The sequence below is a fragment of the Lampris incognitus genome, chromosome 6 (assembly GCF_029633865.1).
Source record: "Lampris incognitus isolate fLamInc1 chromosome 6, fLamInc1.hap2, whole genome shotgun sequence".
NCBI lineage: Eukaryota > Metazoa > Chordata > Actinopteri > Lampriformes > Lampridae > Lampris > Lampris incognitus.
In genome coordinates, this window is record NC_079216.1 from 51,795,199 (window position 1) to 51,816,842 (window position 21,644).

The window sequence follows — 21,644 nt, forward strand, 5'->3', positions numbered from 1 at the left end:
ATTAAATGTTCCTGATCACATCTTTTCAATTTCTTCAATTATTGTTCGCTGGATTTATTAATAGCCAGTTCCCTTGCAACAAGTGGTATAACAATTGGGAATAAGAAAAACTGTTGGACAGATGTAGATTTTTTTTTCTCTACAATATATGTATAATAAGCATGTAGAGATCACAATGACAAAGTATCCCTTCAATATATCCAATCCTATTTTCAATCTACTCTCTACTTACCATTTAGGTGAAATGGTAAAGACAGTGAAAATATTGCAGATTTATCAAGAACATGACCAGAGTTCTCAGGTTTAAATATTTGCAATGCATTGTGCTGGTTATGGATCTTGTGAGAGATCCAGAAGTTGATTTTTCACCTGTTAAAACCCTTTACAGACTTCATGCTTTCCGTAATAAATGACAGAGCCATTTATTTTTGCTAACTGGTAATTAGAACAAATCCCGGGGCTTCCTATTCATTCTCATCACCAAAGACACCATCTGACGCATCTTCACATCAGGTGGCAACTTAACTTCCTCTATCCAGGGTGTTCCTGTGTTTTTATGGAAATTGTTCTTTGGCTAATATGCATGGAAAAAGGTGAATGGGAACATAGACTGAATTAAATTTTCTTAAATCTGGAATGCTTTCTATGTTATGACTCAAAGGTTTCAACATCTTACCTTTCTACATTTTAGGCCCAGTGCTTTAACCTAGTTGGTAACCATTAACATGTCCCACTGACATAACTTTCTGATTCACTTATTTTTCTTTGGCCAGGTCCAATGCTATGACCCAGTGGGCAATCGCTGGAATATTGCGGCTGAATGTCCCCAGCCTTGGCGCTACACAGCAGCTGCTGTCCTGGGCAGTCAGATCTTCATCATGGGTGGTGACACTGAATTCACTGCTGCCTCAGCCTATCGATTTGACTGTGACACCAACCAGTGGACTCGAGTTGGCGACATGACGTCCAAGCGGATGAGCTGCCATGCAGTGGCCTCGGGGAATAAGCTCTATGTGGTCGGAGGTTATTTTGGGACGCAGCGGTGTAAAACATTAGACTGTTATGATCCCACCTCCGATAGTTGGAACTCCATCACCACTGTGCCTTATTCTCTGATCCCCACTGCCTTCGTTAGCACGTGGAAACATCTGCCTGCTTAACTGGGAGAGACTGGGGATGAATTATCAAAGGTAAATACCCAAACAACTTGACTAATTAAATAAGTGTATGGATGGATGGCCAGATGAGTTGTCTGATTACACAGATGGAGTATATGAATATAGGGTGGCTGGATTGAAGGTGACTGCCGAATTGGGGGACAGTATTGAATATTTGCACATTGTGCAGGTGACTGGTAAATAGATGGAGGAATAGTATTAGACAAAAGCTGTACTATGAAGAATATTCATTTTGAATCTACAAACACCTGTCTGCCTAGCTGGTAGTTTGGTAAGACTGAGTTTAGGAAAGCTCTAACACACAAATATGCATGCACTCAACACCCCCCCCCCCCACACACACACACACACACACACACAAATAGTAAGCAGTGCCCTTATCTGCTATAAGTCATTCATCCATTGATCAACCATCAGAGTCTTGTCTGTTCAATAGGCTATTAGCTCAGTGCAATAAGTAACTCACTAGAGAGAGAGGCAGAGAGAAGGAGGAGTTGAAGGGAAATGAATAGGACGAATGGAGAAAGGGAGCAGTATATAGCACATGCTGAGACATAATGAGAGTGAGAAATAAGGAGGGAGGCGAGAGGCGGTGTAGCACCAAGATAGGAGGGAGGTCTGGAGACAAGGAGTGAGAGACAGATGGGGAGAAGTGGGGGTTAGAAGTGAAGAATGCATGCAGGATGAGGATACAGTGTTACCGCACTGGATTACTGTCAGGAATTGCAGAGGGATAGAGGGGCAAAGGAAGAGAAGTAGGAGAGATAAAGAGGGAGGATGCTGGAGGAAGAGAATGAGATAATATAAATGAGCTGTGGGGGTAGAAGGGGCAAAAACAAGGATGGATGAAGCAGAGGCAGGGAGAGATTTTAAGGGGAGGGTGGGATGAGAGAAAATAAAGGACAATTATGAAAGGAGGCTGGGGAATAGATGGGAGGAGGAGTTGGAGCAAAAAGACTGAAAGGATGCTAAAAACCAATTAGTACAAAGTGGGGCCATCCTTGTAAGTATAATGTACTTGGAGTGCAATCAAAGACCTAATCTTTTCACGTCATAGCAAATAAATCAGCTCAATTACTGCAGAGCCAAAAGTATTGATCATTTGATTTTTGGCACAGCTATGTGCCAAGTTGTGACATTTTGAGGTTACCGTTGTAATGGTTTACTGTTGTGCTGTTCTCACACTGCTTACACAGTGTGTATATGCAAAAACAACAGTTGAACAAAGAACAAGACCACTATAACTGTGTGTCTGTAGTGGGGGTGACTGGGTTCACTCAGACTAAACAAAGCATCCCTGACACACATACAGTGTGTGTGTGTGTGTGCACGAACACATTCAATTTTAACTGTCCCATTGGACTGTAATGAAGAATAAACCCGCATTGCTTTTACAATACACAATATTCTGCTCACACACAGAGACAAACCGAACAAGCTGACCCTTTAGGACTTTACAGAACCAGTCATCCATTGATCAGCACTCTGCATTACAGTACTCAGCTTAAAATGGGAGAGCCGGAAGTTGTGTGCAGTGAAACCAGCAGGCTGAATGAGAAGGGAAAGCAGAGAAAACCAGCTACATAAATAAACGACAGAGAAAGAGGAGGCGACAGGTTTATGCTGTGACTAGCATTTTCTGATCCTTGTCTCATGCTCCTTCTCTTGTTTTGCTATTAACTTGCACTCTAGCAGCCCGACTCACACTGGGAACAGGGAAAGCCAGGGAGGAAACGGAGAAAAATTGTACTGCGGGTCAGTTTAGTGTTTGGCCAGAATTAAAGTCTGGATGTGAATGTGCATGTTGTGAAAGAGATAAAAACTTGTTGTTTTGCCAGTGCTATAAAATGAGATGAAACCAAGCATGGAGGGAGACAAAAAGGATGTCGACTTTCTGTGGTTTTAAGACATGGCTGTTGTTTTTTTCTTCACTTTTTAGAATCCCCCCCCCAGACCATACTTTATCTTCATTTGAATGGAAAGGTTGTTTTTTTTTTCTACTCCAATTAGGCTATTTGTTGTTTCTTGAGCTGTCCTCATTACATGAAGTACATGATAGTGTGGTTTTTAGGGTGGTGATACATACACTAACTAGTATGGGACCTTGTTTTCAGTATCCGTTACCACTACCTTTTTTCATTGAGAAACCATGATCCTGTATTGAAAAAACAGCTGTAGTCCTCGCAGTTGAGAATCTAAATCAGAATCAGAAATACTTTACTCATCCCTGAGGGGAAATTGGATAATTTTTGATGTGGGTTATCAAAAACTAGAAGACATTCCTTAGTAGATAGGTGGTGTGTCCTGGTGGCACAACAAGCTACCAGGACACACCATGTGGTCTCCCACCTCAACCTCCTGATTGATTTTGATGCATCCCATCCTTTCTCTAAACTATTTGTCATTACTCACCACCCAGGTATAGTAGAAATCACCAAAACAAAATATTAACCTATGAACATGGTACTGAGCCAGCTCCTCAGCAGTGGCTGTTTGTATCAAAGGAGTCAGGATAGAGGTTTCATTTTAACTGTTGCTTAAAAGGGGTACAGCCGGGCATCTGGGTGGCGTGGCGGTCCATTCCGTTGCCTACCAACATGGGGATCGGCGGTTCGAATCCCCGTGTTACCTCCAGCTTGGTCAGGCATCTCTACAGACACAATTGGCTGTGTCTGCGGGTGGGAAGCTGGATGTGGGCATGTGTCCTGGTCGCTGCACTTAGCACCTCCTCTGGTCAGTCGGGGCGCCTGTTCGGGGGGGTGGGGAATTGGGGAGGGAATAGCGTGATCCTCCCACGCGCTACGTCCTGGCGAAACTCCTCACTGACAGGTGAAAAGAAGTGGCTGGCGACTCCACATGTATCGGCGCAGGAATGTGGTAGTCTGCAGCCCTCCCCGAATCGGCAGAGGGGGTGGAGCAGTGACCAGGATGGCTCTGAAGATTGGGGTAATTGGCCGGATACAATTGGGGAGAAAAAGGAATACAGCTAAAAGTCCCCAAAGACATCCTTATACCTGTCTTCATGTAAACTCAATGCAAATATCCTTTCAACTTTCCCATTTAGTTTCCTTTGAACACTATAATGCTATCCCTCTGAGTGACCTTCAGTATTAAGACCAGCGAACTCCAGTATGATTACAGGATATCAGATAAAGAGTTGTAACTTTAGTTTAGTCAGCCACCCCATCACTATGGACTAATACTAATCCCACCGAGCACTCTCAGCAGCCTCCCAGCATATTCCCTATATAAACATTTTTTTTCTTCTCTGCATTTCACAGCAGAGTTCTTCCACCACTAGGTTTCCAACTTCCCAAAGATGTTCCAATTAGTTTCCCTATAAAACACTCATGCAAAGTTTCTCTTTGGATAGTAACGAGGAACTAAATAACTGGTAGCTCAGAAATAATGAGTGTGCTGCTAACTCTCAAACAAGCCCCGCAGCTGAGGCGAGGATGAACAGGACGTCACTCAATGGTCGAAAATTTCTTTATTTTTAACCAACAGGTTACGAACCTTGAAAAAGAAAACACACAAAATACAAACATACATCATTCAAGTACCCTCAACTCAAAGCTAACACACAATATAACTCACTCACTCTTGCAATCACTCACCAGTCCGTCCTCGTCCCGTCATACTAAAGAGTCCCCGCTCTGAAGCTGTATTAACTTTCTTGACGTCACCCCCAGAACGTAAATCAGCCAATCACAGCAGCTCCCTAACTGAGACCCCGGATGCACGCATTTCTCACCAATAGAATTTCGCAATAAAAGTCCTTATCAAGCACACAGAAATCACATACAATCGGAACTGGAATAAATCTCATTATTATTATCAATACTCAGATTCACTTATGTAACTAACAATTCAAACAATGTTACAATTTAACTACATGTAAACGAAATAACTTTCACAAGTTTGTACTTAAACTAAACAAAAATCTCTGACTAAACACAACTCAAATCCAACCACCCCATAGAAAGTAACACAAGGAGTTCCCTTAAAAAAAATTGCAACTAGACCTCCACTGGTAGTTGCTGAAATTGTATGTTTTCTGTGTATAAAATGTATGGCAGCCCTTTGCAAATAATAATGGAGCTTTCGACCCATGACTTTTTGAAAATATTACAGTTGTATGTAACTGGTATCACTAGATACAAATGGGCTAGCTCCTCAACATGTCTTTTAGGCCACTTTGCCCTTGCCCTCAGTATGTGTGAGCACCACCCAAAGCTACTTGCTGTCCTCTACCATGCACTCGGTGACATAACTGCAAAAAATTGAGGTCATTGTAATTCATAGATGTAGTTAATGCTTTCAGTGCTCGATTGTTTAAAAAAAAAAGTTTGAATACGGGGGTTTTGACAGCAGCTCAGTTCTTTATGGCACCCAATGTAAAAACATTAAATTTATTAGAGTAGTGGTTAACTTAAATGGGCAGCGTGACCAAAAATAACCTAATTCAATATATGATACTTGCAAACAACCTTTCCTAATATTGAAAGTTTCATTCTTTTACAGTGCTCTGCTGACTTCCATCTTCACTACATTGCTTTCCATTTGTCTAGGCCTGCATCTGCCTTCATAACTGAAGTTGATTTAACAGCTGAAATCAACAAGGAATCATTTTCTGTTGTGTTCAGCTCATCAGTTTACATCCAGATATATAATGTAAGCTAAGCTTTACAGGGGTTTTCCAGTGTTTTGTCAAATTTCTTACAATAGGCTAATCCGCCTAGCTTTCCGCTATGCATTTTAGCTAAAAACCATGGTGTTCCTTATTTCTCATTTGAAATGGATTGTCATGATGGAAAAAAGTCAAATTTGGCCGTTTTGCTGGTAAAGTTTAAACTGTGGACATGGGACCCTGTGTGTGTAGGGGGATAGAGTGTGCAGAGAAAAACAACCTGTTCAATTTGGCCTTTGAAAATGAGTGTGTTGGATATCGTCCAACTTATTCCTGTCATTCCAGCAGTCCTGTTCATTGTTATCTACTCCCTTTCCTCTCAAAACACTCTCATATTCATCATCTCCCATCATCCTTTACCCTCCCTCCTCTACACCCATATGCAATGTTTGAAACATTTATGTTGTGAAACTGAATTCCCAAAGCCGTCTGATCCCATGCTCTCTCTCACATTCTGTGGCCACTCTTATACTCTCTCTTTTCTCCTCGTTTCCCTGTGAGACAGATATATGCGTTCTTTTCTCGCCGTGAATCCGGTGTGTATTTGTAGTGCTTTGGCCAGAACATGTAAGGACTGTCAAAACAGCTCATCTCTGTCATGACTTTTAAGAAGTGCAGACAAATGTTTGCCTCATTTCTGCTTGATTGTCACTTTAGTGCTCACCCTTTTACAAGTATTTTACGTTCCTCCGTTTTCAGTGACATGCAATGTTCACGTCTTTTGTTGATTATTTTATCAACTTAAGCTTTTGTGGAGAGCAACGGATTTCACTCAACTATGCTTTTTTTTCTTCCTCCAAATGAATGGACATGTGGTCCAATGTAAATATCTTGAAAAGCTTTTCCTGACCAGATAATGTAAACAGTGAGCTGAACCGTCTCTGGTTAAGGAAAACCCTTGTCTGAGGTGTTTATTGTGTTATGCAGCTGGGAGTGCTAGCAATCCTTTCACATTACAGGGAGTCGTTTGAGTCACTGTTTATCTAGAAAAATATTGTTTAATGGAGGATTAAGTGTTTGGTTCCTTATTTTCCAGTTTGGAGGAAAGAGGAAACGATCAACCGAAAACTTGCCATAGCAATGTTAACCCTCAAGACAATGCAAGCTCCCATGTGGTTCCAAAGGTTATATGAAAGAAATTAAGTGACAGTATCCAATTAAAGAGTGCGCAAAGTGGCTTTACCCCAACTCATCTGTCACAAATAATAATGTAAGTAGCCATTATTTTTTTTTTCGGTGGTTGTAAGCTGAAATGTTTGAAAACCCCTACTAAAGTCTTGTGGACATTGCATCTTATTGTGCAACACCCTAGCACATTCTTATTCAGCTTCACCAACCACCTTAGCCCAATATGTTTAGTAGCCTTGTCTTTGGCAAGTGGAACCAATCGGCTCTGCATCTCTTGTGTTGACAATAATCATACCAGATATGTAAAATCCGACAAGACTCTAGACCTGAAGTCTCGTGCTATGGACTCTTATCAGCCTAAAGCAGGTGCTCCTCTCTCCAGGCTACAGCTTCTCAGAGCAGAATCAGCCCATCTGCCCTGTTGGCCCTCTGGCAGCTCCTCTCTCTCCCAAAGCCCCATGTCTCATTCTCACCTGGCTAGTTCTCACATCCAAATTCTTCATCCCAACTCTCTGTTGCCCTGCCTCTCACGACCCCCCCCCCAATCCTTCCTCCGCTTCCTCAATTTCTCTTCCCATCTCCTTTTTCACAAGTTCTCTCATCTCCATCTCTCGCTCCCTTGCCTACAGCGAATTTCTCTCTTGCTCCTCTGTTCACAGACCACCTGTCAAAGTCTCAAAGGTAACCCAGCTGACGGCTGGGGTAGTCAGCATGGGCACTGCAGGTAGCTGTGCAGCCTTTCTGGCAATGTCTCTATTGGTCTCTTTGGCTCAAGGACTGATTAAATAGTTGGCTTGTACCATATCAAATATGCTAATTCAGAGTCATGCTGCTACAGCAGCATGACTCTGAATAAGGCTGATGGCACCTGACGCGTCTTCCTCTCTCACACATTTTCCTGAAACTATACCCTGTATATTGTTAATTAATTTCTTAAAATAATGGAAAGTTAATAGGCAAACAAGTGAATTTTTGGCTAGTTCTGTTTTTATTTTGAATTCGAGAAGAGACTTGGGTGTAACACAGTCATCTTATCGACATCTCATTACGTTTTGTGCCTTACTTAATAGCTGGCTCTAGATAATTCTAGAAATGGGTACTGTTCCCATTAGTGGAGTATGAGTGCCAACTACCCAATCCCATGGGTCTAACCTGAGCCCTGCTACTTGGGAATCGATTACTCAAGGCAGTTTTTTCTGAACTAGTAATTATTAATTCATCATCAAAAAGGGAAGTAATGTCAGGAATTTAGAAGCCATTAAAATTAACTGAGTTTAACAGAGAGTACCAAAGTAAATTACTGGACTTTCCGGAACAGCATTTAGGAGTTTCCTCTCCCCGTCTCTTTCTACAGATTTGCTGCAGGTTCATATGCGAACACAAACTTGAGTGAGGACAGAATGAGAGAAATGTATTCAGAAAACAGATGGTCACTGTGTAAGGAGAGTCAAAATTGGCAATGTTTTGAACAGATCAGTCCTGACTCTTGTTCTTCTCTTAAACACACAAACTTACTGTAGTGCAGAGTAAACAGTGAGGGGGTCTGGAGGTGTACGGAAGGACAATTCCCTGCCTCTGTTGAGCCATTGGCTCTGGCTCCTAAAACACACACACACACACACACACACACACACACACACACACACTAGTGCAGAGTTATGTTGTTCACAGTCCAACTCAACATAATCACATTGCCCGATTCCTTTATACAACTTTGTCAAGCTAGTGCCACTTTTGAGTTTAAGACAAGAGTGTAGTTTAGCTTTTTTTTTTTTTTTTTTTTTTTTGCCATTGTTGAGTGATACAGTAAAATGTTCTACAATGGCGTCACATAGAAAGGGGAATGCACTCACTAGCATTAGGTTGACAGACTGACTGGAATTTGCGTGTTAATTAAAAGGACACAATAACATGAAGGACTGACTTAAGAGTTTAGCGGACACACTGACATGCAGGCAGACGTGTGCAGTGTCAACACATTTTTTTCAAACTGAACCTTGACACTTATTCACAAACTTGTCTGACTTTTCAACTGATGTCATATTTGTGTTCGTTTCTGGCCTGAAAGTTAGGCTGAGTGAGACAGTCAGACAGGGAAGAGAGAGACTCAGTGAGAAAGCATATGTATATGAAAAAAGTAGGAAATGTGAGATCATAGCAAAAGAAAAATGACATGTGCACATTGAGTAGATAGAAGAAACAAAGTGACTGTTTATCCCATGTGTCTTGGTGTGCGTTTGGGAACGTGAGAAAGCTACTGTGGAAGTGTGTTAGCTCCAGGGCAAAAATCCAACTGTGTCTTGTTGAGCACTCCACTAGGAAATATTTTGAACAACAAACACATGTTTGCATTCTTCCACATAAATACATATTGACTGGGTATGTGTCTATTAGAGCCTTGCACACTAAAAACACATTCATATGCTGACACACACACAAGGCTGGTATATTAGTTAGTTGGTGAGATAAGACAATTGTTCATTCTATTGGAACGAATTTGGGATTCTTGGGGTCTCTAATTTCATTTCAGAACTATTTTAGATGGCTCTGTCATCCTCACCTTACCCCTATCCTTGGCATGGAGCGAGGAAACAGCCAACAGCTTAGCTAAAATAGCTAATCTACCAGATGCCTCTGGCTCCCCTCTATTTGTAAGCCAGCTGGTTTGCCAGATATGCTAACCCTGTGCCAATACTGTCTAGTTCTGCTTCAGCCCCTGCTGCCCTTTAGCTCTTTGAGCTAGCTAATATTATTGTCCATGTTTTTTGGGAAAGCCGATTGTCGCTCACTAATCTGATGGTTTTGCTTTGGTTGGGCAATCTATGTGACTGCCACAGATATACAGTTATGGATCTCAACCTATCTGAATGCCATCAAATGGCGATTTTTTTTTTTGTATTCCAGTGCGTTTTATGTTAAAACTGGCTTTTGAGACTGTTAAACACCTCTAGTCCTTCATAGTATTCAGAAGCATTGGCATGGACTGCATTGATTTTCAAAAATGCTTAACAAAGTTAAAAATGCAAGCAATCCCATTTTCCTGCAATAGTAAGCTGATCAAAGTTCCAACCACAGCAAGGCCTTTCACATATAGCTCACACCATTTTAATTGCAATCCAAGTCTTTGCAGATCACTGTATCAACAGAAAATAGCCCGCAGATGACAGACAACTAACCCTTGGAACAGTTTTTGGCTGGACTGGCCGACGGGCCAATTCTACAAACGGGAATGTCCCTTAGCGACCATGTTAGCATGATTGACTGAGTGATCGTGTTTGACACGATTGGGCCACTGGATCAAGTGACCAACAACATCACTGAAGTTACACGATTGGTCGGTGGGGTACACAGTTAAAGCCCCCCAAATAACAATCACTCTGATACACCTTTCACACTGACCAAAAAACCCGCCAACATCCACCTTTGGCCAGTGTAACGTTGACCACCAAAGGCGGATGTTAGCAGGTTTTTTGGCCAGTGTGAAAGAGGTTTGACAAAACACTCACTGGCAAATTCCCAAAAGGATTGCATGGCTTTTGAAACTGCTAAAATAACACAAAGAAACCATGTAATCATGAAATGTACCTGCGCTGCCAAGCGTATAGCGTCTCGGTGCTCCAGTGATATTTGCACGCGTTTATATAAGGTAATAGCATAAATTTGGCCCCTTTCTATGCAAATGAGCCTCATTGCAAAATAGTCTAATTCACAAACACCAGCACTAATAGCCACACGCAATTCGAGGGAAAATTGTTAACGTCTTCAGAGAGTTGATGGTAACCGACACCCAGACTTTCCAGTGATCATGGCAGCAGTAATTGTAGCCAGGTGAAGGCATCGTCATCCCGGGCATGCTCATGAGCAGATATTTCGCAGGACAGTCAGTTTTTGATTTAACTGAGACAGCAGTCATTCACAGATACCGGTTGGCAGGTCAAACAATTCTTGCTATACTTGATGGCATCAAGGATGACACTGAACCTGCCTACTTGCGTTCTTCAGACAAAGCCGTCGTTTATTTTTTGCCACATGGATAATTGCAATCAGATGCAAAACAAGGGCAAATTTCACTCAGCTGCAAAACTTCATGGCCGTGTTTGTACTGCAATATCATGCACGCAACATCTTTTGTGAATCGAACATTGAGACTGGGCAGATAGCGGTTGCAAGTGATGCGCAATTCATGGTGCTAGCAGCAGCCACAATCCATTCTTTGTGAATTCACCTGTCAATACAGAGCGAGTCTTAGAAAAACGAGAGACATCATCAGGTAGAAACAGATGAAAGAGGAGGGGGAGTTATACAATAGGTATACATACAATTAAATTCTCTTTCAAATCAAACATCCCAAGATATGTGTGGAAAGTATTAGTCTTGCAACTGCATTTATAACCCTTTCTTTTTTTACTCGAACATAGCTTAACCATTTCATCTGATATGGTACTTCAGTTCATTTTAACAACAAATATTACTGGGACTGCTACAGAACATTGCAGATGAATATTTGATATCCAGGAATTCACATTATAGAAACAACAACTGACTATCCCTCCAACCCCCACAATTTTGAACATTGACCATACATAGTCAAGACATATACTAGGTTTTGACCTTGTCTTGTTTTTTTCCTCTCTCAAGTTCCTTGCCCCAGCGAAAACATATTTGGTTAATACTACCCATTTGTTTCAATTGCTTAGGAATGGGTCAAGGAGGCCAGGAAAGAGTTCTGTTGGGTGTAGGAGTTGGACTACTGTGTTATTTATGGTCTTCGTGACACTGAAATCCCAAAGTCCTTACACCCAGAATTACATAATTCCAGATCTGGCCACAGGGTTATCATTTTCTGATGGCTAGATATGATATGTTGATTTTATCTTCTACTTTGGAAAATTTTATAATACTGTTAATAATGTAAACAATACTGATTCAGTAGTCTTGCAAATCTAGTGTCGAGCCACACCTCAAGTCAGTGACTCAAGGTCTGGTAGTCATAGTCCGTTTAGCTGTTCAGACCCTCCAGATTCCAAAGGCTCCACTCTCATTGGCTATCTAGTGTCAATCACAAGCGTGTCTTCGCTCTTCACATGACATGGGTTCATTGGTTTTTATCAGTCCATCCCTGAAAGATTTTCAGTAGTTTAGTTTGAAACAGTTTGTAGCTGCTAGTTTTACATGAGTCTGTTTTTCTGTTGGCAACATTTCAGAAGTGACCACTGCTAATCATACCAAAGCAACAGTCTTTTGTTGGTCATTATTCATGTCAGTCAAGACATTTCCCAGTTAAAGTAGGCAGCTCTTGAACTCATTAAACAAACAGCTTGGACCAGACTTATTACAGTTATCAAAAGTCTGGCTGCCAAGTAAGACTACTGATTCACTTGCTAAGTGTGGACTGGTGTGCGAAGCTCTACGCAACACGCACACTGGCACCCAGCTGCACTTTAAACAGATAAACAAAGTGATATAAAGACAGCTTAGCAGCCATCTCCCTTAAATTTCTGCAGATTTTTATTTTGCTATATACCTTGCCATTGGTGTAAATTTTGTGTAATAAGCCAAAACAAAGTTGGGATACACATCAAAAATTAATCACCATACTTTGCAGGTAAAAAAAAAAAAAGAAAAGAAGATAATCACTGGAAAGCAATGAAACATCAAATGATTCTGGTCCTTAACCTAAACAATATCTTCCTTTCACAAGCATTTTTTTTTTCTAGTGTTTTAACACCACTGGTGATTGTGATCCTCCTTGGAACATCTCGGTGTCCCTTTCATCTTCACTACAACACACACACACACACACACACACACACACACACACACACACACACACGCCTGTCTCACCCTTTCACAGCTTGTGCTTCTTTTTTCCCCCCACTGCCTCTACTCTAAGTCAAGTCAATTTTATTTGTATAGCCCAATATCACAAATTTGTCTCAGGGGGCTTTACAGCAACACAACGTCCTCGTCTCTAGATGGGCGTCAGTAAGTTTTACGTAATTTAGCCAATTTTAAAGGTCAGATGCACGCAGGCTTATGGTAATGCTTGACTAGATTAGCCCGTGTTTAGAGACACATGGGCCCAACTACAAAACTATAAGCTCACACAAGTAAGAGGCTCTGAAGCATTGTGTGCATCCGTGTGTGTGTGTGTGCTCGCGCACACACACACACACACACACACACGTCAAAGAGTGAATTTAGAAAGGAAGGGATTTAAGAGGGAAAATGCTTGTGGGTGTGCTGAATACTGACCGCTTAATATTATTCATGAGATTTGAGTCAAAAATTACACATAAGTACATAATAAGCGTGCCTTTATGTGTTCAGCAGCCGGAGATTAGATTTGTCAACATGATCAAAGAGCGCAGGTTTTTGTGTGCACACGTTTCACAGTGGTGTGTGTGTCTGTCAGTGCTGTATGTTTGCATGCTTTCAGTTGTGTATGGGTTTTTGATTGTGTGTGCATTTTTGTGTGTACGGATTAAGAGTTATATTGGGGTTCCGGCTTTGAAGACATTTTAGGCTTATATTAACGAGAGAGAGAGACTTGGTAAGTACTAGGCTAAATTGTCAGACTTCAAAGAGTTAGAGAAGATGAGCAGAGAATAACTCTTGGGAGCAAAGCATTGAGTATTAGGGCAACTGCACTTGGCCTGGGGCGAAGGGAAGGAAGAAGGAAACTCATTGTGCCCAGAGAGAGTGGAGTGGTTGTAGCCCCTACCTTTAATAACCCTAAGTGACCCGGGCTGCTTTGTAGGGTTCCTAAACCCGGTAGAACAGTTGTATTCACTTACTTACCATGGAGAGCTATGTATATGCTGGTTTTCATTCTAAGCTAACACTACACCAGATGTGGTTCACCCATTATTACACCTTCAACCAGTGATGAAAGGATCAGTTTGTGAAATTAGATGGCGTAATGTCAGGTTGGAATGAAAATTTGAATACACACAGCTCTGCATGGTACATGGTGGACTCGCTCTTTAAGAACAGGCCCTAGGAACAGTTGCCAACCTTGCTACCAATTTGACCCGGTAGCCAACCACTGTACTGCAACAAAAAAAAATTCCCTGCAGACCAAAACATTTTTTACAGGGCACCTTTAACAGTACACAAAAACTACTCTTTATAATATGAATTTTCAAATTACAAGGGCCAGTTATTTGTAAAACCTATCAAGAAAAGTTAATTTTGATGCGAGTAATGTCATCTCATTGTACAAACAAAGCACACACCTCTCAGTCCTACTGGGCTGAATGAGAAATGCATGAGTTTGAGTTGAGCTGGTCGGTGTCTGCACACACGCTACCACTACACTCACAAAACACAAAAATATGCATGGGCCAGATGCGGAACTGCAACCAGAACATGTATGTGCTAGGTTAGCAAGTTACGTTGAAATGAATTTGCAGCCTTTTCCACTTCTTATTCTGTTCTTGTAATACATTTGCTTTCTAGAACCTTCTCCGGAGTGGCCTCCCTGCTCTGTGTCCCATCTTGACCTTAACTACAATGAGTGACGTTCTCTGCCATCATAAAAGGCATTTATGCTGCAATAGGTACATAGTTGAGATCGACTAGAAAACCACATGTAACAAAGGTTGCGAGAATCACTGTTAGGTAATGGTAGGTGCTATCGCCCTCTGAACCAGCCAGCTGTTCATGACCTCTACTCTTTGAAAAATAGAAATAAAAAAAGGGCATACTGAAGCATAGGAAGAGATATTATTGAGAAGATGTAAAAGAGAAGAATAGGAAGAGGTATTATTCAGATGGAAAAGTGGAGTTGCAATCTGAGGCCTTTAAATCCTTTGAGAACCAAACAGAGTGGGGAGAGCTATGAGGAGAAATGGTGAAGAAAAGTCTGTTGTAGTGTCAGTCAGAAGGTGAGGATTACTGGAGCCGTACTGGAAACAAGGAAGGAGACACTTATAAAACATATCGCACAAAAAGACTCAACTTTGCGGTAGCTAGGTGTGCACGAATAGAGAGTGGAGAGGGAGGGTGAGACAACAAAGAGGAGGATGAGTGGAGACTCAGATTAGGAAAGGAATGGTTGGGGTGAGGATAAGTAATGAGCTCAGAGCTTTTTCAGCAAGTAAAGAGATGAGAGGAGCGGGCTGACTCGGAGCAGTTTCACAGAATAGAAAGAGAAGAAATTGGGAGAGAGAGAGCAAGAGAGAAGTAAAGAGCTTAGTTCCCAAAAAGGAAAGAGTGTTTTCCATATAGGCTAATCCACTGCTCAGGGTAAAATCAACTACATGATAACAGTCCAGGTCAATTAGCCTCAGTACATCTCCTGCACACAGTTCCCACAGGGTCCTATACATAGGCACCAATTGATCACTCTGAATCATTAAAGCAGCAGTAGACAACTTCTTTGCAGACAAAAGTGTTTGCATGGAAAAAGATTAGCCATCGGTTATAATTTGGTTAAGGTGAGCGTTAGATTAAGGTTAGATTGAGGTGAATCAAGCATCACGGTGTTTTATCGAACTCTGGCTAGGGGGGGAAACAGATCCCGATGGGAAGACAGAGTCCGATACAACGCCTGGAACTTGAGAGGGTTCCAAACTGACATTCAGTTGGCATTCTAACACAACCGGCCTACTTATTAATACTACCGGATGTTTACTCTGCCTTTATCATAGCTCTGAGATCAGGGTTTCTCGTTTAAATTGGGATTCTTACGGTCGTTTCTTGCTTTGGACACTAGCCAGGCTGCTAATATACAGAAAGCAATCCCATAGTCTTTGGGACAGTGGCACAAACAATAAAAATGCTTGGAAACACTAGGGGGGGAAATTTAAAATTTGTCTACAGCTGCTTTAATAAAGTGCTTCCTAGAGGTGGTTTACATCCTCACCAAACAGTCTCTCCACGATTATCACAACTTACTTCACTATTTTAGGGTTATGTGTGCACAGAGTTAAGGTGTTCTGCCAGTGAGCTCATTGTGTGTGCATGTTACACACAATAAGAGAATATATTTGAGCAATTATTTGAGATGTTCAGTATTGAATAGAATTGTTTTTTTCCATTGCCGTCCTTTGAACATGGTGTGTGCTGATGTGTGTCAGCTGCTTTCAGGGTAGTCAGTGGTCCTCAGCAGACCGTCATCCCTCAGAGAGGAGATTGTTTTGGAGGAATAATGGGTGTGTGTGTGTGTGTTATTATTGATAGCTAGAAGAGAAAGAGATCTTTCCTTTTTGCCTGGAGGCCAAAACCAAAGGAATGCAATAGTGGATGTATGAACCAGTGTATCAGTTTGCTAGGACTTGTTTGTGTATGTGTATGTGTGGTATTCACTTAGAAAGCTAAAGGAGTTTTCATACATAGAAATGTGAGACATTAGCCGTTTCCCCCTCTCCTAACAACCCCTCATCTCTTTTTCCTCCCTTCTCTCTCACACACACACACACACCATTCATGCCCTTTTTCGCTCCTCTATTTTTCAGTCACTGCACCTTTCTCGGATCTTATTGGAAACATGTCTGAATGCAATATATTTTCCTTGATAATGCACTTTAGAGAAATTTATTTCATTTTCAAATTGAACACCAATGTCCCTTTCTCTCCCCCAGATATTTGCATGGCCCATTGGGAAAGAACAGCTAGCTGAAAGAAATGTTTGGAGACTCCATACAACACCCACACGTGTCTTCTTCAACGTGGGCGTGGCTGTTTCCCCGATGGGACCAACCTTAAAAAAGAGAAAGAAGGAAGAAAAAAAAAAAGCAAAAAGAGACTCCTGGCCAATCTTCACCTCAAAACCACAGACTCATTCCTCCTGAGTGGTGTGGCTAACAGGCCATTAAATACCACCAGGTGTCAAAGCACAAAGAGAGGATTATACTCAGCGCAATGCTTCCTGTGATGTGATGCTACTCAGACACTGACGGACTGATGGATGGACAGATCATATGACACTAATCAAACTGACTGAGGGTCAGTTGAACAAATACATAATCTGACCAATCAACCAGACATGATGTACAGGCTGAATGGGGGGGGGGTCTGCTAAGTGTTTTTCGATAAGAGTTTGAATCTCTGAATGTCTTATTTGTTGTCAAATTTGTTACTAGACCATTCCACATCTGAAATTATAAGCTGTAGGTGTTTAAGGTGCTGCCACATTTACAAATTTACAGTTTGACCAAATCATTCCCAAAGAACGATTTTAAACTAAAAAAACATCCCTGACATTCCTCTAGAAATAATGTTTTTATATGAACAAAGGTTCTCACTGACCTAAACGCTGTAAAACTATTTTAATTTAGTGTTATAAAAAATGTATTCACTAACTAAATTTATTTGTATTAGTGCCATATGTCCAGTATTACCAAATATTTTACTGTATGCAAGAATGAAATTTAAGTTTGAGGCACTAGTCCGGCAAACACATTTGTGCCACTATATTGCAACCATTTCCATTATTGCCAATCTGTTAATCTAGCAGTTGGCTGGTGCCCTAAATAATTGGATTTTATGTTTGGCTTTCAGAAAAATAACCAGAAAAAAAAACCTATTGAAGTCAACATCTGAATCTTACAAAGTTTATAATCTGTTTTAAGTGGAGACTGTTTTTTAAAGTAAACTGCTGGTAGCAGTGCAAGTATATTCTTAAAGGGATACCTCATTATTTTGAATTTGCCAGGTACATGTCACATTAAATAGGGTTTGATGTTGCATTTAAAATCTCCTTACAACTACATGCCTGGTGTCATCTTTCAGGTTGTGCTGATCGCTAATCACGGTTAACTTTATTGCAACCAGGTCAGGAAAAAGGTGGAGGTTGTGCATATAGTCATGCGGCAACATTAATATTACAGAATGACCTGATGATCTACAAAAGCACAATGTTTAGATTGAAAACAGTCAGCGCAGTTGACCTAAAAAAAATTTCGTTAATCAGTTACAAAACAGCCAACTAGGCAAAGCAACTAATTTTGACAAAATATGTATTTACAGTACTAGCTAGTAAGGTATTAGCCACCTACGCTTAGTCACTGTGGAAACTGGATATCATTACGCAATGGTGTTAATTAGCTGAGAGATGCTAGCTGATATTATTCAACCACAAGATAAAATGACCTCAATCCAAATGGCACAAAACGTGGAAAAATAGCACAGAAGTTAACTTTTTCATATGCTTTCAGTTTTGGTAATCATGTAGGCAATCATTCAAGAGGTCAAAATGACTTTTAAAGTCAACAGTGGTATTTTGCAGGAAGTAAACCTTAAACCTTTACATCTTGGATGGGAAATGACAAATTGAGTCTTTCCCTGTAAGCAAAGAAAAAAAATGTTACTATTCTAAATGTGGGAAGCCACTAGCTATTTACCCAAAAATTATTTTTGCCCCTTGCCCCAAGTTGAGCGATTAGGTTTCCTCGTCATAACGCCAAAGGGTTGAGATTTTGCACCTTTGCAGGGCTCTACAGTGGCATTCATGTTTTCCTAATGGCTGAAGTTAAGGAGAGCTTACGAGAAACAAGCTTGATGTATGGTAATAACTTTAAATTTCCATTCGTAATTTAAAATCTCCATTTGAATTTCTAAGGAGTATGTATTCGTTTTTAGGAGCGTATGCAAGTAAAACTGTAATTTTATGGAACTGTGCGCCTGGAACAGCAGCATTAGAGGAGGTCAGTACAGTTAACTCCCCAGTGTGACTGAGTCAGAAGTTGAACCTTAAAGTGACCAGGGTTTCACATGGTATGCAACCCTATGCTTGGGGTCCTGTGTGTAAATCTAAAATGGCTATGCACATAGATGCAAATTCAAATTATCCAACATGAACTGACAAGACATGATCTACATCCTGTCCAAAAAGTTCACAATTGAGCAGAAGTGATTTTTTTTTTTTAATCCACCTCTATGATTTGTATAAAAATGCATTATCCGTGATGTGACTTGGTTTGGGATTTAAAACTTTTCCCTCCTTGTGGGAGATCATATCAGGTGTCCATTTAAATTTGAAAGATGGTTCAAATCAAGTAAACAACACTTCTGCAGGACAACGTTGTGGACAGCTGTATATTTTTCTTTCTGGTATTACATAACATTTGCACTTTTCCCCAGTCAATTTCATAAGTGATGTACAAAGAGTGTCCCGGAGGCTTTGATATCGAGTGTAAAATAGTTGAAAAAAAAATGCCTCTACATTTCTTAACTTGTTATTCTAGTTTGTGGAGAGGGATTTTGACAATGTCACACAACCCTAAAAAAAAAAAAGAAGCTCCAAAACAGTGATTTTAGTGTGCTGGATTTTTTTAAAGGATTTGAAGTGAATGCAAGGAAGATTGTTTTTGAAAGAACTTTTTTGAACGAACTGATTTGGGAGAAAAAGTGGGACCTTTTTGAGAAAGACACGGGTAGATAATGTTTTTACTGGTGAAAATAAACATGGACTCACTTTTTTGAACTGTGGTTAGCTTTTCTATGTTGAACAAAAAGCAGGAGGAAGAAGTAACGGGGAGAGTTAGCAATGCTTTACTTTGGCTGAACATTTTCTCTCCATTTTTCTCCCTTGTGACACCACCCCCATAGGAGTTTAAAGCTTGTGTGGTAAATTACCACGTTTGGAGCTCAGGATTCAGCACCATTTTCACTAATTTGGAATAAGTAGTTAATGTCATCTCTTCTATGAATATACAAACAAATTTAATTGGCAAAAACGCTGTTATCCCAGCGGTTCGGCTGATCCCTGGGGAAGGCAGCGCTGAAGGATTAACTGCGTCCGAGTTGTTGAATTATTGTATGCGCTAAGGAGTGAAAATATTCTGTCAAGGCAAAATGTTGCTTGAATTCAAGGACTTAAGCCTTATCCCCCTCCTCAGACCTGGGTAAAACTGTAGTAAAACACAGATTTGGAGAGCTGGACTATTTTAGGGAGTCATTTTTCATCACTTTGCCAGAAGCTAAACTTGCCATCATAATCCACCTCTCCTGTTACCATTAGGTTCTGAGAAGAGATGAGTACTTTTTTACTTTTTGCATGCTGAACTGAATTCGATTAATTAGGGGGAAAAAAAGAGCAATTTGAAAAGTTGTGAACAAACCATTTCTGCAAAATGAGCAGCAAGCAAGCATTGGACTCACAATGGAGTCCAGTTTGAGGCTGCGTTGCTGGACATTCCTTATATTACTCAAAGCTTTGCATGTTTTTCTGGCATCCAAAATGTTTCCAAACTACTTTTTTTCCCAGGTCTGCCTGCTTGTTTTCTTGCTGTGAATTCCCTGTGCCTAATGTTAACACTGTTGGGAGACATTGGCCTAGAGCTGTCTTTGTTGACCTGTGGGAATAAAAATACGTTTTGATTCTCACCGATTGGTTCTTATAAAACTGATGTGCTTTTCGATGTTTTTAAAGGTCTGACAGAGATCATGAAGTCTGTTTCAATTCATTTACCTTATAAAAGCCCTTACTTTTTTGAACACCCGTTTAATTTTTGTAATTCAAGCTCCTCTCACATGAAATGATCAGAATGCGATCATGCGAGTGGTTGAGTCCATTCTCATCTCATTGCTGAACCACTACTTTACCTTAATCCCAACCTAGCCTTAACCCTCAATTTACCCACAGTCTATTTAAACCTGTACATCATGTTAGGTTTGAACCATTGTGAAAGAAAAACATTAAGGTAAAAAAAAAAACTACGCATGCAACACTGTCACACTGCCTAGGTTAAATAATGTGTTAAAAGCAACTGGAAGCCCCATCCTCCCATTTTCAGGTAAAGTCCTTAAGAAGGTGCCGTAAAATTTGCTTGGCCCACTAAATTACAGAGTGGACTTTAAGCCATGGAACAGAGGATTAAAGAGGCCGTGTTTCTACTGCTCCTATTTCTGCATCACAGGATAGAAGCGATGATACTCAATGGGGAAAAGAGCTTATTTTCATTTGAACTAAATCTCCAAAATGCCTGAATCAAATCTCATATGACATGATGTAAGTTTACTCCAAGTTGCCATCAAGCTCAAAAAGCAGGTATTTTCAACAAAATATCTACATCCTTGAAGATTACAGGAGGGAGGCCAAAACTTGGAAGCACAACAGGAAATGCAAAATAAACCTCTCATTTTCAGTAGTGTGTGTTTGTTTGTGGTACTAGTAGTTGTATAGTAACATTACAATGAAGACGGGTTTTTTTCCCCCTTTTTCTCCCCAATTGTATCCGGCCAAATTACCCCACTCTTCCAAGCCGTCCTGATCTCTGCTCCACCCCCTCTGCCGATCCAGGGAGGGCTGCAGACTACCACATGCCTCCTCCAATACATGTGGAGTCGCCAGCCACTTTTCACCTGACAGTGAGGAGTTTCGCCAGGGGGACGTAGCACATGGGAGGATCATGCTATTCCCCCAGTTCCCCCTCCCCCCTGAACAGGCACCCCAACGACCAGAGGGGGCGCTAGGGCAGTAACTAGGACACATACCCACATCTTGCTTCCCACCCACAGACATGGCCAATCGTGTCTGTAGGGACGCCCAACCAAGCCGGAGGTAACATGGGGATTCGAACCGGTGATCCCCATGTTGGTAGGCAACAGAATAGACTGCTACGCTACCCGGATGCCCACATTGAAGAAGTTTGTCGAAAGACAGCATATCCTAATGTTTAAATAATTTCAAGTATTAATGT

The 21,644-nt window shown here is 41.0% G+C and overlaps 1 protein-coding gene across 1 annotated transcript in view; it reads left to right on the forward strand.

Moving 5' to 3' along the window:
• The window catches only part of LOC130113601 (kelch-like protein 25), a 61,057-nt gene extending 39,998 nt beyond the window's left edge, over positions 1-21,059 (forward strand). Inside the window, exons 11-12 of the mRNA XM_056281147.1 lie at positions 774-1,190; positions 16,584-21,059. Of these exons, the coding sequence (XP_056137122.1) occupies positions 774-1,160 (387 nt within the window). The 3' untranslated portion in view covers positions 1,161-1,190; positions 16,584-21,059. The remainder of the gene's footprint in view (positions 1-773; positions 1,191-16,583) is intronic.
• The last annotated feature ends 585 nt before the right edge of the window (positions 21,060-21,644 follow it).